Below are 21,256 nucleotides of genomic sequence, written 5' to 3' on the forward strand. Positions count from 1 at the left end.
CCCCCATATACATGACATCAAACTCCGAAATGTTTCTGAACTTTCCTTGGTATTACAACCACAGAGGATGCATCTGTCGGACATGTTCAGCAAGTATACATGCCACGTACCTTTACCTGGCTATTAAAGGTGCTTGGACACAGATTTGAAGTTAATATTTTCTCAAATTTTCTATATAATATCACGACTTATATATTGCAATAGCATTTCACACGAAAATATAATTAAAAACTTATTTTATCTGGAAATTATTTGAACTACGAATTCCTGGACGCGTTTGATTAACACATCCTTGCACTTTCACAAATTTTATCTTAATATTTAAGATAAGAAGCGATTTTGTTGTGTATTAATGAAAAACATTACATCTTTAATCCAGAAAATACAGAGTAGAAATGTGCGAAAGCAAACCCCCTCACTAATATCGTCAGCCCGTGCTCAGTGTTGAGTACAGAGTTTAACAAATTGAATACACCCGTGAAACGTAAACTGTTTTTGTAAACAGGGCACGAGCTCTGTTATTGTTAATGTTTTCAATTCACCGGTTGTGTTCAATTGTTAAAGTCTGCACACACCACTGAGCACGGACTGACAATACTGTGAGTGGGTTTTGCTTTCGAACATTTCTACTCTGAATTTTCTGGATTATAGTTTTAATATTTTTCATTAATACACAAATACACAACAAAATTGCCACTTTTCTTGAGTATTAAGAACAAAATTAAAATTTGTGAAAGTGCAAGGATGTGTCAATCAAACGCGTCCAGAAATTTGAAGTTTCAATAACTTCGAGATGAAATAAGATTTTTATAATATTTTAGTATGAAATGCTATAGCAACATATAAGTCATGGAATTATACAAAAAATTTGAGAAAATATTAACTTCAAATCTGTGTCCAAGCACCTTTAAACTACTATGTTGCACAATTCTTATAAAAGTAGACAATATCATTCTATCCAAGTTAAATTTTGTTACTTATGTTAGTAACTTTGCATCAGAAAGTCAGAAATTCTTGAATGGTTTCTTATTAGCTTATTAATAAATCAAAAATTAAATAATGAGAACGAATTAGCTGTATACTCAGTATTTGAATTAAGAATGTAGTGAAGTGTTGTTAAGTATATGCATAGTCTTAGTTATTGTGCATAAGTGTTTCAGTCATACAATCAATATGTTCAAGTTCTGCATGATTGCAATCCAATATACATTTCTTCCTTCATTCCAATCTGTCCAAGTATTTCAATGGTGGAACCTCTTCATATAAAAAAAACATGATGATTTCGGGCGCACAGGAGTATGACTAAATACTAAGTTTTCGAATGTTTGAAACCTTTCGCTCTTTTACGTTGTTGTTCAGGAATCATATGTTATTGTAATATTTTCTTTGTTTTGTTTGTAGAATTGAGTAATCAAAATTTCTTGTACAAAGCCCTTTCGAATTTGAAATGATACCTGCATGTGTACTTGACATTTTCACGGATTTTCATGGTGTTTTAGTAAGATGTAAATTGTATATATACGTTAATCTTAATATTACAAGGGTTTTGTATCCACTTCAAACACAATCGGTAACGAAAAAATCTCAGTAAGTAAATATGTGTTGAATTGAATTTATATATCCATTCCTCCCCCGCCCCTGACATTTTGAATTGCTACAAATTGAATAAATATATGATCCAATGGGTATCTGGATGATGTCGTCTAAGTCGTATTTTTAAAATAGTATTCAAGTTGTAATTCGGGTTCTGACTTGAAAACAATTAAGCCTTATAGTATATGTTAATTTCACAAGCACACTATCATTTTTTAAAAAAAATATAAAATTTAAAGCTAAACACATTCCTGGACCCCGTTGTATATGAAGACAAAGTTTTACCATTCCTCTTCTTTCCATATTTTTCTGTATATTCTTTGTTACTTGAAAATTTCTCAAAACATGACATGTTTAACCCTTTAACTACCAGAGATTTTGCATTTTTTCTGCAAAAGTGCCAAAAAATTTCAAATCGAAATTTTAACATTTTCTAGTCACTTTTACATAAAGCAACCTATACATTTTCTGAAAGGTAAAATCTTAAAGTATTTTATTATGCAAAATAAATTGACGTCGTGGTTGCCATGGCAACGAATGAGACCCATAATTGCCAAAATATGTGTTTCCCCCCCCCCCCTTTCACATCACAGAAATACAAACAAATTTACAAATAATGTTTCCATAACAGAGGATTTAGTGATACTATTAAAACAAAGCATGCAAACAATTAGTTTTTAGTTATACTGGTCAATTTTATTTGATGGAAAGAGTTTATACAATTACACAATGTCCGTGTATTAGACTTTGGCTTTATATACAGCTGTCTGATTGTCGTAATTATAAGCAATTTACAAATCGCTTTCCCTCCTACAGTTTTTACCTGACTTCAATAAAATTTGGTACACTTTTAAAGTGTACTAAGATACACAATTCTTTAATTTAGTTTTTTATTTCAATGAACAGTGTTGCCATGGTTACAAAATAGCAATTTTGAGAACGGGACTTCCTAACAAAACATGGGTATACTATATTCAGCAATTTTCAAATCGTTTTCCTTCCTACAGTTTTTGCCTGACTTCAATAAAATTTGGTACACATGTAAAGAACACTAAGATACAAAATTCAATATTTTAGTATTTTTATTTCAATGGACAGTGTTGCCATGGTTTCAAAAATAGCAATTTTGAAAAGGGAACTTTCTAACAAAACATGGGTATATTATATTCAACGCCATCGTACACATTAAAATTACAAATATCAACGTTACAAAAATTGACATATATTAAACGTTGGTAGAAGGGAGAGGAGGAGGGATATTGCTGAACATTGTATCTAATTCATTTGTTAAATGTTGATTTGATGTCCGCGGAATCATGCGAGAAAAGATCTCGCCTTAAATACCCGATTTTTTTTTCTTTTTGGAAAACTCATGTGTTCTAGAAAAAACAATATTAATGCCCAGTCGTTTTTGACATCAAATGGTCCCCCATTTACTTTAAGTAGAGTTTTATCACTGAATAAAATTACTTGCCTAGTTCCAGAGACCTGCATCTGAGAATTCACAAGACCCTGATATGTACTCAAACATACAATATCACTAGTTCATCATTAAGTTTTAAAAGAAGGCCATGGAGAGAGTATGGCAAAGAACAAGGCACACTAACTCTTGATTCCAGCCTATATTTTACACCCCTTTATTCAATAAAAATGACAATTTTGCCATTATTATTTTTTTTTTATTGCAAACAAGAGTTCACTAGTCATTGAATTATATAACTGTCATATTGTAATTTTTGAATTTACCGGATGGAAGTAAATACAAAATTACAATATTACAACTTGTCATATTGTAATTTTTAGTTCACTTGAGCTGAAGGCTCAAGTGAGCTTTTCTGATCAAAGAGTGTCCGGCGTCCGTCTGTCGTCTGTAGTCCGTAAACTTTTCACATTTTCGACTTCTTCTCAAGAGCCACTGGGCTAATTTCAACCAAACTTGCCACAAAGCATCCTTGGGTGCATTTAAGTTTGTTCACAGGAAGTGTCGTGCCCTCTTTCAAGGGGAGATGATTAAGAATTCGTGAAAATTTGGTGGCTTCTTTTAAATATCTTCTTCTCAAGAACAACTGGGCAAGAAAAGATGAAACTTGTGTGAAAGCTTCATGACATACTGTAAATTCAAATTTGTTCAAAGACATATCATGACCCCCGGGGTAGGGCAGGGCAGCAAGAGGGGGTCGAAGTTTTACATAGGAATAAATAGGAAATGTCTTTAAAAATCTTCTTCTGTAGAACAGCAAAGCCATGATTAGTCATATTATAATAGAAGTATCCTCAGGTAGTGTAGATTCAAGTCTGTTCAAATCAAGACCCCCACGGATAGAGCAGGGCCACAACAGTGGGTCAGAGTTTTACATAGAAATATATAGGTGTAATGGTTAAGGGGCATTCAAGTAAAATGCATTGAAGACCTGAAATAATGGAATGACCTGGCAACCCTTGGAATGGACTAGCCAAACCAAAGGGTATATATAAGCCAAAGCTTTGGGAAAGTCAGGCATTCAGAAGCTAGCAGAAGTTGGATGCTGAATCAGCAATAAAAAAGTTAAGGTATTCCATCCCTAATATCAACAGATTCAATGAAATTGAATACACGACAGATATGTAGGTGTTTAATACTCAGTATATTTATACATAATTCCCATTTATTACTATTAGCATATAAGGGTGGGATGTGTCCTAATTTATGGCCTTGAATTTTGGTAAGGGTTATCTCCATCTGTTTTTATTCAAAAATTCAATTATAAAAAAACTTATCTGGTAAAAAAAAAATCGTTTTCAATTGTCATTCTATTTCTAATGTTTTATACATCTTTCCACCACAGTATTTATTAATATTCTTTTTATTTGAATATTTATTTTTAAAAGAAAAACCACTTGTCCCCTTAGACTTCAGTGCAATCTTTTGTTGATTAATTACTGCTTAGTTAATTACATTTTTGAAACTTTCTTTTGATAAATCCTTTTCTACTATAAAATGCTTTTACATAGGAAATATCTTTAAGATCTTCTTCTCAAGAACCACTAAGCCATTATTAGTCATATTTATAAAGAAGCAACCTTAGGTATTGTAGAATCAAGTTTGTTCAAATCATGGGGGCACAACAGAGGGTCAATTAAGTTTTGCATAAGGAAAAATATAGGAATCATCTTGAAAAAAATCTGCTCAAGAATAGCAAAGCCATGATTAATCATATTATTATAGAAGTATCCTTTGGTAGTGTAGATTAAATAAAATTTGTTCAAATTTAGGGTGGGTAGTGTTGGGCCACAATGAGAGATCAGAGTTTTACATAGGAAAACATAGGATTGATTGATTGTATGTTGTTTTACGTTCCGTACAAGAATTTTTCACTCATATAGAGACTTCACCATATACCGGTGAATGGCTTCAAATTTAGACCTTTACTCGGCACTCATGGCCATTGAGCAGTAGGGGATCTTTATCGTGCTTACGCCTGCCGTGACATGGGCCTCGGTCATTAAGGTCTCATCTGAAGGACCCGCAAATTTCACTTCAAAGTGCCGAGCGCTTGGCGAAGAAACAGTTGCTACCTATATTTTTTTTTTTATCGAATTAGGTCAGTCGCGGCCGGGGCTCGAACCCCTTACCTTCCGATCACAGAGAGAGAGCTCTACAGAATGAGATACCATGACAGTGGAAAACATAAGAAAAAAATCTTTAAAATTCTTCTGTTTAAGAACAGCAAAGCCATGATTAGTGATAATGATATGGAAGCATCCTGGGGTAGTTTAGATTAAAGTTTGCACCCCCCCCCCCTTCAATACTGAACTGATTACTGCTTCTTCCTAGCCAATGAGCTCAGGTGAGCGATGTGGCCCAGCCTCTTATTGTATTTACTACCACCCGCTAAATTCAAAAATTACAATATGACATTATTAATCCCAGTTTTAAACTGTTCATTGCTCTTAATCACAACTCTTTTTATAAGGTTTCTAGAAGATGTATATCCATTGAAATCAGGCTTTAAAACATCAAGAGATTTTCAAATAGTACTCAGATTTTAAAGTACTCAAAGACATGGATAAATGATCCTTCATTTTTTCCATATGTTTAACTCATGTAATTTATCTGTAAACATACCCCCCACCCCCACCCTCAGGAACAACAAGAGCTTTGGTATGAATTTGTTAAATAATAATTCAAAATTGCTGTAAAAAGGAAAGGGAGATGTTTTGAAAATATCTTCCGTTGATTTCTATAGTGAAAAACATGTTTTTCCAAATTTATAGAGCGTAGGCATAGTTTCCAAATACTTCTGATTGTACTTTCATTAACATTTTTCCACAGCTTTTAGAAGATAGTAAAATGGCGGTTTTTATATTCAAAAGCGCATTTTCCTATTTTCGCGCGATGTTCTGGCAAATATTTTACATACTCGCTCCGTTTTATTTTTGTTGTATCAGAAGATTCAACTTTTCAGTTTCTTCAATACACATACTTGTAATCCCGACTAATCTGTAAAGGATTAGGCAATGAGGGAGAATTTGTTAGTTTATCCCAAGTTTTCCATTTTTATCCAGTTTGATATAGACTTGTTCTTAACTCTGTGAACACTGCAAAATGAATTTAACACGAACAAAGAAACCTGAGTTTTTTGTGTGTTTATTCAGAAATTATTTCTATATATATATAGCAATCTGATTAAAATCAGCTGTTTGTTTGGCTATGTTTACGGCGTACGACGTAGTACTTTTGATATATTTTTTCATTGTGACAGTTTTTTTTCATCTTTTAATCATTAAAAAAGGATAACTGTGTTATCTATCCTGTCGCTCTAATAAAAATGCACCTTTCCTTTCAAGTACACCAAATACTAAAAAAAGATTTATAATTTTTTTTCATTTTTCAATAATAAATCTGAAGATTAAGAAAATGGTAAGGATGATATTTAATTATCTGATTAATTATTTCTACTACATGAAGGACTGACACAAAATTCGACAGGGATTTCTGATACAATGGGTGCACGCAATTGGGGTGTTGGGTGAAAGACTATTACTAGATGCATATAATATATCTCCCAAAGCTATGGAAAATTCCTTTTATTACATGTTTATGGCTCAAAACGTGTCGAACACTAACTCTTCTTTACAAATAATTCATTTTTAAGAAAAATAAATCTGTTCCATATATCAAAAGAGCCAGTTTGTTTTACACTGAGCTCATGAACGATTTCATTGTGCATGTAAAACGTCAAATGACGTCATAGTGCATTTTGTGTATTTTACTCGTAAAAGTTCCAACATTCAACAACAAGTATCTCTGTAACGGATGTATGTACCTTATAATGTGCGGAATAAAAAATGTAGGGCATATTCCAGGCTTTTAGGTTATGGCATTCATTTTTTATTTTATTGTGTTTGTAATTTAGATAAAGCCAACAGAAGATAGCACAAAATCAGTCATTTATGCGTAGATTTATCAACTTCCTGCAATGATATGCAATATTCAATTCAAGTTTATGATAATTTCTCAACATCGCACAGAAAAATTTTGAGTAGAAAAAATGTTTAGTTTTTTTCTCTAGTTTCAGAAAATATCAATTGTTTTGTTGTAACCCGAATATTTAGAAAACGCCAACAGTTAAATATCTGTGATGCTGAAAATGCGTCCAAATGCGTCTCTGGGGGTTAAAGGGTTAACAGATTATTGCTTTAAAATGAATCCTACAGACTGTTTTTAATTAGTATGTATAGAAACCATATTTTCTAAGCTGTCAATCGTATTTTTTTTTACTACAGCTCTTATTACAACTTAGTTTTTTTCAAAGGCTTTCAATTTGTTTATTAACAACATTTTATATGTTGTACATATGTATTCAATTCCATACATCAAGCATAATATGACCTGCACGAGTACATTGTGTATTCTCAATATAATATATAACATATATATGCCATGAAAAATTACTATATTATGATGTTAGTGATTATTCTTCCGATTAAAATTGTCGGTAGAATCAAAATATTGATTATACACTGAATAGAAGGAGATAACTATAGTGAAAAAGTATAAAAAGAAGAACAGTCTATCCAGAACAAGGGCAACTATTCTCCATTCTCTAGCAATCTCCTCTTCTGCATCCTTGTCGGTGATTTTATCAATCACCTTCTTAAGATATGTTTTGATTTCTTTCACGTCACTGGACATAGTATCAAAGTATCCAGACGAGCTGATAGACATCTCAGTTTTGTCCTGTTGTCCATTTTGGCCGTTTGGTTGCTCTTTCCAGCTATTTTCGGCTTGCATTGCAGAATAATTGACTTGGTCGAATATTCCATTCCCATCCTTTCGGTTAGATCCCTGTACGATTCCACTGCTTTCTTGTGCATTTTTCTTTTTTGTCTTTGCTTGTTCGTGCATACACATTATTCTTGCTATACAATCAACCATTACCTAAAAAAAAATAGTTCAAACCATGAGCGAATCCTATGTACTTTATTTAGAATATAAATAACCCATTCTTACATTCTATTTTACCCATTTTTCTATTCTAAAATCCTATTTAACTGGGTTATTGAAATTTTCATCAATATCCGCAAGAAAGAAATAAACAAGATATCACAATGACCAGTATTGCTACATCACCATGCATTTCATGTATCATGGTTTTTGTGAAATTAATGTAAACAAGCAAATTCAAAGAATTGTGGTCCCCCGCCTTCGGTGTCTTTGTAGATGGGTTGCCATTATTTATGGAATATTGTTACTGTCTTTGTTGTGTGTCCTGTCTGGTCTGTGCACTATACAAAAAAGACATGAATGATTGAATTAATAACAGTTATGACAAAGATTATAGCTTTTCAAAACTACGTCAAACTTCATGATCGAGGTCATGAGGTCAAATATCATAACAAAATCCGAAAGGTCTTGTCACAAGTAATGCACATGTGAAAAAAAAAATCAAAAACCAGAGTATACAGTAGGAATGGTTTTGAAACAGGTAATGTACATGTCAAATGTAAATGCCATATCTTCTCTCAATCAAAAGCTAATTGCAGTGTTAACATTTTTGAAAAGTAGGTCAAATTTCAAGGTCAAGGTCATGGGATTAAAAATCATAGTACATCTGGAAATGCTTGACACAGGTAATGCACGTGTCAAATATGAATGTCTTAACTTCACTCCTTCAAAGTTTAGCAGCACTGATGAAACGTTTGAAAAATAGCTCAGACTTGAAGGTCAAGGTCACGGTGTCAAATATCATAGCACATTCGGAAACATTTGACACAGGTAATGCACTTGTCAAATATAAAAGCCCTCTTATATGTCATTCAAAAGAAATCACCAAAGTTAAATTTTTTGATACTAATTATGTAACTTATAATTAAGATGGGTAATTATAGCGAGCGAAACGAGCGGCGCTTGCAAAGCGAGCTCAATGGACTAACGTGTAAGAACAGAGAATATTCGAATTATTACCGTCTTCCTTGGAAGACGGTATACAGAGTTGAAGTATTTTACAGTATTTTACAGTCTTCGGACTATGCACTTCCTCTCTTTTGTGATTGGTAGAAATTATATGATGTGAAAATTTCTAATTATTTCATTGGTTTAAATGTCGTTCAAAGCAAGGGAGAAAATTTTCTGGTGATCTAATTTTCGTACGACTTAACAATTTTTCAAGATTTTAAATGACGAAACGAACAGTTTAAAATGGCCATAAATAAATCTAAATAACATTTTTTTATAGCAATTACTAAAAGGCGTGTCTATATTTTCATTGTAAACAGAAATATTCTATATTGCTTTTTGCTTTATTTTTCTTTTTCTTTGTTTTGCATTGCGTTTCTAATCCATCAGCTTTCTCCGTAAACTCCGACCAGCAGCGGAGTCGAAGTTTACGGAGAAAACCGAGCGTCTGTTTGAACTTCCATATGGTAGGATGTCAGTAAAATGTTGATGAAGAAATTCTCAAGAATAATTCGGCCTGATAGGTGTATGCCAGTTTACTGTTTACGATTGTTGCTAAAGACGGCCAAGTTTTTGATAAAGCTCTACTTGTAATCTGTACATCCGTCAAGCAATTTTTTCTTTGCAACCTTCACAGAACCCCTTTACTACCAGGATTCCATGCGATAATAGCGAATAACAGTCCCGCAGTTTCATGTATCAAAACCGCAGTATGAGTAGTAACGAAAGTTGCAATTAAGAATATCTAAAGGTTATTGGCTGAATTTCGGGGAATATGCCATCCGAGGACTTTAAGCTGTAAAGTGGGCAGAATGAAAAAGCGGGAAAATATGGCTCTGTAAAAGCCCTAGTTCTATGTATATGACTTATTTAGAAATATATCAAGATATGAATTCAGATATAAATATTTTTAAACAGCTGCTTCAGATGTAATTCCATGTTTTAATTACGAAACAATTTTAATCGACTCAAGTTGTAAGTTAGAATTTTTTCCCTCTAATTTGATAAAATAATCATACGTATATTACTACTAAAATATACCTACGTTAAGAAAGAAAACACACTGCTTTCTCACTTCTTTTGACTTCAAAGGATTTGTTTTCTACCTGAACATCTAACATCTTAGTTCTACCAAGCTTTACTTTCTCACAAACTCATGGTTCCGAGGCATATCCCAACGCAATACAGGACGTTTCCAACACTGCTTTTGACACCCAAAATATTTTGTAAATTCTATTAACTTACTAGTATATTTCTAAACAGTACACGACATTCTTCTATTTTTGAAAAGGTACATTTAACACTGATTCGGATAATTTTTACCTAACTATAGTAAGTATAAACTTTTAGAATCATATACAATGCACACTATTTTCCAACTTACTTTTGACAGTTACAAGATTAATTTTACATGTAAAAACACATACATGTATTCTATCGATGTGTTTCTCTCAACCAACAATGTACCTGCTAAGACTCCTAAACAATACAAGCTAAGACCTTATCCACTTTTGACAGTCATAAGATTAAGTTAACAAGAAGTTATTACGCGGATCCCAGATGTTTTCCCCTGCCTACCTGTAGTTTTCACCAGCCAAATACCTTATTTAATTTTGACAGTCTAAATATTGATTGAAAATGAAGCTATAACTCTGAACCTGCAATGAGAGACCAATCTTCCGTTTAGCTTGAGATAAAAAAAAAATACCACAGAGTCTGACACATCTCTTTGATATTTGGATATTTTTTTTTTTAGAAAAGACGTTAATGGTAATCTAACAACAAAGCTTCATGATAAACGTGATGACCTTAACTTTCCAATCGTCAACTTCCCTTACGTATGCAGCAATATACCCCTATCACCTGCATACAGGGTTTATATCTCTCAGTTGATAGGCTAGAGCATGCTCTACGTATGAATAATTTCTAAAACGAGGTAAGTTATTGACAAACAAGTTGATCAAACAAGAATATCAGCAGTCTCGTTTAAGGTCTTCGTTTCGCATTTTTCTTTTCTCATACTAATTATTAGGCCATTATTTACACACTGAATTGTCGACGGATTTTTCCGTTATTTTCCGACCATGACAAGGAGCACACGGCGGGTGTGACCAGTCGGCAGGGGGTGCTCACTCCTCCATGGCAATTGATCCCACCTCTGACGTCTTAGAGGTCCGTGTTTGCTCTGCTCCTATTTTGTAATGTTTAATGGACTTTTTGAGCTCGAATACTGATCGTTATCTCCAGATATTTCATTTATAACTACTGAAAATCAATATGTGCTTAGAAATGTCACGGATGGAAATTTATATAAAGCACTAAAAATGACCAACGACACGAACAATAAAAATTGTCAAATTTTCGGGACGACCTGTCCCTTCCTTAGGACAAAGAAAAAAGTTAAGAAGTCATAAAAACAAAGGAAACAGAGAAACAAAAACAACTAGCACTACTACTAAACTACCAAACACTAAATATTTACAGTGTTACATTTTTAATCTGAAGTTAAATTAAAAATGTAACACTGTAAATATTTAGCGTTCGGCAGTATATATTAGTAGCGAAACTTACCTTTTTAATAGGTCTTGGGACACGTGACTTCGATCCCCGGAAGTAGAGATTTACTATGGCGACGGATAAGAAGGTGGATAGAGTAATCAAAACCATGTTCAGACAGTATAAAGCTCCTGGGAAAAGAACATATCAGTTATTTACAGACATCAATATTCCAAACATCTAAAATTAAATGTAAGGTCAATGACTGTAACAATTATTATATTTCTATATAACTATCTAGCTAGAACAATATCCGTACTTTATTACATGTAGAAACCTTGTTTCATTTAAAATTGAAAGCTTGATAGACATTTAGAATAAAATACATTTGTTTTTCTGACTTTTTTAAACAAACAATGAATTCATAATGATAATTTACCACCATAAAAAAAAATTTAAAATGCATGATGATTAAGAGCCGTTCTCTGTAATGACTTGAATTTTTTTTATACAGGAGCTGTGGTCTCAGGATTTCTTCAAATTATCTTTGATAAAAGTCTTTTATACCGTTAACTCAAATCAGGCCAAAAAAAGTTGTTATGTGTCATTATTACCATGGCAACAAGCCATAAAGTTTGAAAAATGGCATTTTGAATATGTTCAGAGTCCCATTTACATTTTACATGTTCAAAAGCACCAAAAATATACTAAATATTTGAATTATTCGCTGCCCTATATCGTTACATTTTTATTAACGTCTCGTGAGTATACACGAAAATGTCATTCAAATCAATTTCACAGTTGCCTTAGTAGAAAAACACAGCATATGTAAATATTGGTATATGTACGTTATGTACATGTACGTTGTTTTCATGGTTACACTGGAAAGAAGCAATTGATCTCAATTTTTCTTATGTTACCTTTGTAACAAGGTCCTAACGATGTATATTTGCCAGTCTTGAATTTCCCTGTTTTTTTCCTCAAGATAGCAGTATGAATCGAAACTCAGCAACAAATTTTATATGGCTACTGTGTTACCATGGCAATCGTGAAAGTTATTTTTAGAATAATATTGCCAATAGCTTATTACTTGAAATGAAATCAACTAATCTTATTGTTTTTTCTCGTGTTGTTGATTGAGTTTGATCATGTAACAAATATCATTAGAGAATATTACGTGTTTTTCAGCATTTTTATTGTATTCAAAATGTACCCATTATAACCATTAATTCAGAGATATATTCTAAATAGTTTCTTTATTGCATAAGGGGCAACAAGGAGTAATGTTTCTGTGAGAATGGTTTGTTTAAATTTCTTAGTCTTTTTAAGGCTCAGTAAAGATTCAAAGTAGCTGAAAATCTCAATTTTTCACACATTTTCGACTTTTACCATGGCAACCAAGACACATAGCAACCAAATTTTATTTGATTTATGTTTTTGGTGTCAGTACCGATAAGAGGTATCGAATCTGATGCTGGAGGAATAGATTCGTTGAGGAGAAGAAGTAACACAAAAAAGGCGACAAATATATTCATTCCTGAAAATAAAACAAGATTGTTTGACCTCATGTTAAATCTTCATCAACCTTTATCTCATTTTCTAGTTATAATAACTCATCTTAATGTGAGTTAAAAAGAAACACATGGTATGGAGGAGAACTTAAATACATACAAAGCACATGTTAGTATTGAAAGCACCAAGAAGACATTTTACCACGTCTGTGCCACAGGGCCGATTTTAGACCGACTACATAGTTGCGTAGAGTGCCAGCCACGGAGTCCTTGAGAAAGTTCCGAGTTAACTGTTATTTCCTCCGATATTTTGTGCAGGCGTTTTCTCGAAAGCTATTCAGTGGTTTTCAGTGATTCTTTCGGGATAAGAGGCAATAATATGAATTTTGTGCATCAGAAGAGAATTCTAGAAAATTCGGTTCAATGTTATAGCCAGTTTTCTGATTTTAAATGGATTTTTGTTTTCTCAACTACTCTAGAATGGCTAAAGAGATGGTGTTGAGGCATATCAAGTATGATAGATCATGAGTTGTGGATATGCAACGTTAACATTTTTGGTGTTGCAGTACCTCCGGTCGCCAGCAGAAGCGAATTTCAAAAGTTTTTTTTCTCTCTTTCTTCTTCTTCTTCTTTTTTTTTTTTTTTGTTTTTGTTTTTTTGTTTTTGTTTTTTTTTGTTTTTCAATACTTTTTTGTGATTTATGTAATGTAAAAAGACAGTCTTCTTAGAATGCTATGTACATGTATATAATTTGTTTTTTGTATTGGTCCTGATAGCATAATGGTTAGCATGTCGAATTTTCACACTGGCTAAAAGAGTTCAATCACCACAATGTCCGAATTTTTATCGCGTCCGCAATAGAAAATAGCAATAATAAACTAGGGATGTCAATTTTGTCAATAATTCATATTCGAATATTCGATGAAAGTATTCGAATATATTCGAATATTCGATAAAATAAATAAATCTGATGTATTTTAAATATGCATCATCCTACTTTCATGAAAGGTTTAGCGTAGGTATTCTTATACTGGAAGTAAAATTGTGTGCAGGTGTACAATAAGGAATTCCATTTGATATATGTCAATGTTTGAAATAAATAATTGATTTAAATGTAGAAAAATATGATTTTAACAAATTTAATAATTTAATAAATAATAGTAGCTCCAACTGAGGAACTAGTCTTCTTACCAAAGGCAGGATAGTCGTATATATACTGTTTCGCTTTCAATATGTGTAATTAATTACAATTATCAGCCTAATAAGAGATATAATTATAATCTTTGAAAGAATATTTTTAAAATATAAACAAAAATATTTCCATGGACATTTTTCCTAGACAATTAATTAATTTACCGATAATGAATATAAAATTCATAATTATGTACAATCCGAGATACTCAAGTAATATACACATTTATTCTGAAATTAAGCCCTTTACGATATTACATGTAATTACTGACGAATTCAGACACTCATTCAATGATCAATTGAATATATTTTGATAAGTATACTCTTAACGTCTTTTAGACATTCCAAGAAGGTTTTCATTTAATCAAAATTTATTAATCACAGTACTTCTTTTTATGAAATCTGTAAAACACCGAATATTCGAATCTTAAATTTATATTCGAATATCAACTCATCGAATGAATATTCGAATGTTCGAATATTCGTTGACATCCCTACTATAAACCAATTTCTTTGAAAACGCTCACAATGAATAATAGCTTGAAAATAAAATTGCATCAACTATATCTACAATTAATTCTATTGCAAAACAACGATATTATGTTTTATTTTCACTCAATAAAAACGTGGTGGTTGTTGCGGATGAATTTCTACAGAAAGGGTGCGTCGAATGACACGAATAACATTTCGGTAACTGTGTAACAGAACACAACAGGCGGTAAAATGATCACAAAATTACATATACACGAATACAACAAGACTAAAAAGATTTAAATCTAAATCTTAGCTGCAGGGATTTATCAGTACCTTCTCAGGGGCCCCATTCCCAATTGAAAATGAGTTCAATTTTTCCTAGTTTGGCAGTATTTTTTCCCAATTGGTGAACAATGATTTTATATTTAATTATCTTGGGAAAAAACTCAGTAAAATTGTTAGATTGTCTGCAATTTTCCTCTATTTATTTCATGTAGGAAAAAACTACAGTCTTAAAGGTGCTTAGACACAGATTTGAAGTTAATATTTTCTCAAATTTTCTGTATATATATGTTGCTATAGATTTCATACTAAAATATGATAAAAATCTTATTTCATCTCGAAGTTATTAAAACTTCGAATTTCTGGACGCGTTGGATTGACACATCCTTGCGCTTTCACATACTTTAATTTTATTCTTAATACATGTACTTAAGAAAAGTGGCAATTTTGTTGTAGTATTAATGATAAATAATAAAACTATAATCCAGAAAATCAGAGTAGAAATGTTCGAAAGCAAAACCCACCCACAGTATTGTAAGTCCGTGCTCAGTGGTGTGTGCAGAGTTTAACAATTGAACACACCCGGTGAATCGTAAACATTAACAATAACTGAGCTCGTGCCCTGTTTACAAAAACAGTTTACGTTTCACGGGTGTGTTCAATTTGTTAAACTCTGTACACATCACAGAGCACGGACTGACAATACTGGTGAGTTGGTTTTGCTTTCGAACATTTCTACTCCGAATTGTCTGGATTATAGATGTATTATTTTTCATTAATACCACAACAAAATCGCTTCTTTTCTTAAATATTAAGGATAAAGTTAAGATTTGTGTAAGTGCAAAGATATGTTAATCAAACGCGTCCCGGAATTAGTAGTTCCAATAATTTCCAGATAAAATAAGTATTTAATTATATTTTCGTGTGAAATGCTATTGCAATATATAAGTCGTGATAGTAAACAGAAAATTTGAGAAAATATCAAGTTCAAATCTGTGTCTAAGCACCATTAACACGTTTAAAAACACTGTTAGTAAACATCGCCGACTTTTAATCCGAATTTCCTCCGTTTTTCTGAAAATGGTAATATTGTGTAATAATATAGATTTATTAAATTATTTCCACTTATTCAATTGATCTACGAGTGTATGGCAAGAACTGCAGGCATATATATCAGATAGAAAAAGGTATTTTCAATGCATATTAAGATATTAAAGGGGACTTTGAGAAAATGTGTATATTTTTTGCAGGAGGTCTATAATCGCCAGAAACAGATTTTAATCACCTAAATTGGAATATCATACATACATGTACTACCCTAAGTTGTATAAATACTTTATACTCATTGAAGTCATGCAAATTTAGTTTTATTAGTCTATTATCAGTGATTATTGATAATTGATCTGGTATGATGAAATTGGATCATATTTAATTGTCTGGTTGGTTGCCCAAAATTAGAGTTCATGTCGAAATGTTTAATGACTTTCACCTGGATACATGACGTCAGCAAGATTTTTTTAAAAAAAAATTCCCAATCTCAGCAAATAGCCGATACTATTTTCCCAATTCCCTAAAAATGGCGTTTCCCAAAATAGGGTGATAAATCCCTGTAGCTTTACTTATACAATCTTCTAACCAACTTTATCATAAAAACCGATGATATTGTCCAGTATTACTGTATTTCTCCATTTCCTCCATTTCCCTATCGTAACTCGATCGTACTTGTAACAGAGCAGAGTCATGGTTGTAAATAAGATGCAAGATCACTAATACAACGCTTTGACATTGGCAATTGCAAAAAATATTATATAAATTCATGAAATCGTTCATAGTTGTTCAATTGACTGAAAAGAATTTTGCATGAACATGTTCGACGGTGTCTGGTCAATTCGAGCCCTGCTCCATTCGGACCATGACATTAGGCCCCAGACTGTAATTGTGATATTTTGTTTAAAACTATTTTTTTATTATATATCTGAGTCACTCACTTGATTTATTGCTATCTTCAAATTCAAAAAGATCTTTTGAAATTGTTTTTCTTGTTTGACGCCATTGAAGCCTTTCAGGCTTTTGATTTCTCATTTTATTTCAGTTTGAAATAAAGATTTTATCTTTAAAATGATATCTGATATTTTTTTTCGGATTCTATTCTATTCGGATTTTATATGTAGTTATTTTTCACAATATCCATATTTTATCCTATTTCATGAAGGAGTTACAAGGTATGCACAACGTAACACATTGCAACAATGTTTCTTGTTATTTATATTTTTGTCCGTGAAAAAAAAATCTGAGTTGGGTATAATACAAGTGATATGATATCATCTTTCATTATTTAGTATATACATGTATAGTAACACATGCACTTTTGCACAAATAAAGTATTGTTCTCTGTGTCGTCCAATTTCCTGTTTTCGATTTTATCCTTTTTTCGATTTATTTTTCTAGAACTGCTTTAGACCTATATGCAGATATCGCGCGCGGAGATAAAAATAATGTAAAGATAATCAAATTAATTAGTTCAAAGGTGTGTTTTTGTTAACTTTCGTCTTAAATTCTCATCTCTTTACCAAAGTTATTTCTATTTGTTCCGTATTAACTTAATATTACATAGATTTTTAAATGATATTCTTTTAAAAAAAAATCAGCTCTGTTACCAAGACGTATGAATACAACAGTAAAAGGGTTGAGCAGATGATTTTTCCCATGTAGACATACCTGACATTTTCTTCCAGAATAGTGAAAAATGCAAAGTAAATTCACTGAAAATCTTTAGAGGACACAACCACTGATAACAAAGCACAAACAATGAATGAAATTGTTCTGAGACAAACTTTGCAATTATTTTTTTTTAATTGAAGAAAAAAATGACCCTTCTTTCCTTGTGTAGGGTATCTTAAAAACAATTCCCATAATACTGACCGAAAGTCCAGCTTAAATTTTTGCGAAGAAAATCGCACTTCTTCTGATAATGACATACAAATCAAGTTAACACAAAAATAAACTGTAGGTATATTTTTTGCTGAATTTTTCCCTTTGAATAAATGCTATTATGTGTATCAGAAAGTGTTATTTTTCTGGACTATGAAATTAAAAAAAACAATTAAATTATTTGAACATCTAAACTGTAATTGTGGCTTGCATAAATCGCATTCTAGTGAAAACTTTTAAACCAAGAAAAAAAAAAAAAAAAAAAAAAAAAAAAAAAAAAAAGAAGAAGAAAAAGAAAATAAACAACAATAATAACAGAAAACACATTTTTAACAAAACCTGCCTTAAGGTCAGACGACACGTTCCTCAAATTTCTGTTCTGTATCTCTTCATAATATATACAAAAATTATTGATAATCATTATCTTGCGATATCAAAACTTTTTATCTAAATGCCCTAAAAAGATATATGCAGAAATTATTATATTAGCAATTCAAGTGATTTCCCATAGGATTATATAGGAAACAGGATCCTCTGATATCTTGCACAAATGTCTAATATGATACCCTAATTGTTTTAGTAAACTTGTTAAAACACATAGCAATCTTTAATGACAAATTCTTGGGGGAAAATTGTATATCATTGAGGATCGTGTCTTCTGACCTTAATTTCGTAAAAACCTCTTTCATTAAGAGGGGATCATTCTGATCATCCTCATTTTTTTGTATAGCAAAAAAGCACAATGGCGTGTGAGGGTTTAACTCCAAAGTATATTTCAATACAAAATTGGGGAAGGGACAACGATCTTTGGAGAAAAAAATATATATATACATTAAATACAAATTAAATATACAGCAAATGACTATTCCTTAAAATGGGTGTAACACCCCCACTCCATCCCCCATACCACAGGTCCTCAACGAAAAAGATTTTTAACGTAATCGCACTTCTCCTCACAAACACACGCGATCGAGTTCGATATCCATCAAGTTCAATGTTGCACTTTACGTTTTTGCATTTTCTATCCATTTTTAATCCAATTCTTTTATAGTTCTTCCTCCAGTACACCATACCGATATATTTAAATATTTGTTTAAAGTGAAGAATAGAATTTATGATTTAATTTTTTTATCGCTATGGAAATTTATAGCTTAATATTATCTTTGTGTGTATCAGGAAATACAAATTAGTTACTGTAAACATACATACAAACAAGGAATGTACCTAGGAAAAAGAAGTGAAGACAAGATAGAAAATCTTGTTTCATTTAAAATGGAAAGCTTATTTGATTAAATTTAGAATAAGACAATTGTTTTTTTTTCTCTCTCTCTTTTTCAACCAACAATCAATTTTCATAGTGATAACGTTTTTGTTATATTTTCATGTTCTTTTTTAAATTTTCATGAAAATATAACAAAAACGTTATCACTATGAAAATTGATTGTTGGTTAAAAAAAAGAGAGAGAGAAAAAAAAACAATTGTCTTATTCTAAATTTAATCAAATAAGCTTTCCATTTTAAATGAAACAAGATTTTCTATTTCTCCATATATTTCATGTTCTCTTAAAAAAAAGCCAACGCTCAACGCGAGATTTAAAAAATGCTTGGTATGAATGAAATATATGGAGATAACGAACAGTATTCAAGCTCAAAAGCCGTGTGTAAGAGAAAGAGAACTTGAATATACAAAGCTCATGTTAGTATTGAAAGCACCAAGAAGAAATTTAAGGATCGATGCGTGCATTTGAAATACATTATTGCTTATACCAAACTGCATTTTATCAGATGACTCTGGTGGCAGCCAGAACAGCACCAACGTTAGAGACGACAGAAGAATACAAGGAAGAATCAAAATGTAATTATAAAATGCAGGTTTTCGTTTTATCCGAATATTGAAAGTAATGGCAACGTAAGGAGCATCCGGGCAACAAGAGTAAATGATGGTGTCTTTTTCGACGCTAGATCCGAGCACATTCCATTCGTTGCTTTCCACGTAGTCGGACAATTCAAAACCAGTCTCGACTCCGTACAGCTCCTTTAAATCAATTTGTCCGCCATCATAACTCCATGTACTGAATTTTAGTTTACAAGTCTGCATATCAAAAGGGAAGTACATAATGTCTATTTTACAGACACTTTTGAAGATCGCTTGAGGAATCCATAGCACAGTTCCATCGCTTCCGATAACCATATTTGCGTCTCTTCTCTCCTCCATCCTCTCATCAGCGCTAAAAATTGGAAATCAAATTAACTTCGTATAATGGCGTCCACATTTACATCCAGTTCTAAACCAAGTTTAAACAAGAAATGTTATCGACAAATCAAATGCTCTGGTCCATTTCATGTATAAAACAGGATGTGTTTTGAAACATTGATGCCCTCGTATGGCAGGTCATGGCGAAGGTTTAAATTTCTCAAATGCAAGTCGAACTCCAAGGTCCAGGTCAAGAAATAAAAAATAATGGTACCCAAAGAAAGATTTTCTCATAAGGAAGACAAATGTGAAATAAGAAGGTCCTAGCTCCAACTATTCAAAAGTTGTGGCCAACGTTAAAGTTTTTTAAAAGTAAGTCAACATGCAAGGTCAAAGTCAAAATTAAGGAATGGCCTTGTCACAAGGAATACAAGCAATATGTGAAATATAAAAGCCCTAGCACCAATTATTCAAAAGGATGCAAGGTTTAAAGTTTCAAAAGAAGGTCAAAGTCGAAGGTCGAGTTAAAATGATTAAAATCATTGGAACCCATGGGAAGGACTTGTCTCAAGAAATACATCTGTAAAATATAAATGTCCTAGAACTTACCATTCCAAATTTATGGCCTAGGTTAGAGGTTTTAAAAATTAAGCAAAGGTCAAGGTCAAAGAGTCAACATTATTCGTATCCAAGAAATGGCCTTGTCACGAGAAAAACAACTTTAAAATATAATAGCCATAGCACTAACTGTTCAAAAGTTATGGTTATGGTTAAGGTTTTTTAAAAGTATATCAATGTCAAAGGTTAAGGTCGAAAGGCCAACAATAAGAAAATTCTTAACACAAGGAATATACTTAAGAAGTATGAAAGCCCTAGATCCAAACGTTCAAAAGTTATGCCCAAGATTAAAGTTTGATAAAAGTTTGCAGAAGTGGGTCAACCTGCAAGGTCAAATAAGTTGGTACCCAAGGAAGGGTCTTGTCACAAGAAATACACCTGTGAAATATGAAACTCATAGCCCCAACCACACAAAAGTTATGGGCAAGGTTAAAGTTTTGCGGACAAACAGATAGACAGACGGACAGGCTAGGGCAAAAACTATGTGCCCCCGAATCTTCGATTACGGGGGCAAAATAACTACTATAT

The 21,256-nt window shown here is 32.2% G+C and overlaps 1 protein-coding gene across 2 annotated transcripts in view; it reads right to left on the bottom strand.

Annotated features, from left to right (window-relative positions):
* Positions 1-7,395: 7,395 nt before the first annotated feature.
* LOC133184303 (neuronal acetylcholine receptor subunit alpha-10-like) overlaps positions 7,396-21,256 on the bottom strand; it is a 32,730-nt gene continuing 18,869 nt past the window's right edge. The window contains exons 4-7 of one of the 2 annotated variants that reach the window (XM_061319316.1): positions 19,684-20,144; positions 12,978-13,064; positions 11,603-11,718; positions 7,396-8,014 (exon numbers count right to left, since the gene is read on the bottom strand). In XM_061319316.1, the coding sequence (XP_061175300.1) occupies positions 7,541-8,014; positions 11,603-11,718; positions 12,978-13,064; positions 19,684-20,144 (1,138 nt within the window). In that variant the 3' untranslated portion in view covers positions 7,396-7,540. The remainder of the gene's footprint in view (positions 8,015-11,602; positions 11,719-12,977; positions 13,065-19,683; positions 20,145-21,256) is intronic. The other variant, XM_061319317.1, reaches the window with a different exon arrangement.

Source organism: Saccostrea echinata, unplaced genomic scaffold (genome assembly GCF_033153115.1).
Source record: "Saccostrea echinata isolate AGI-Se365-2 ecotype Australia unplaced genomic scaffold, CSIRO_AGI_Sech_v1 ptg000010l, whole genome shotgun sequence".
Lineage (NCBI taxonomy): Eukaryota > Metazoa > Mollusca > Bivalvia > Ostreida > Ostreidae > Saccostrea > Saccostrea echinata.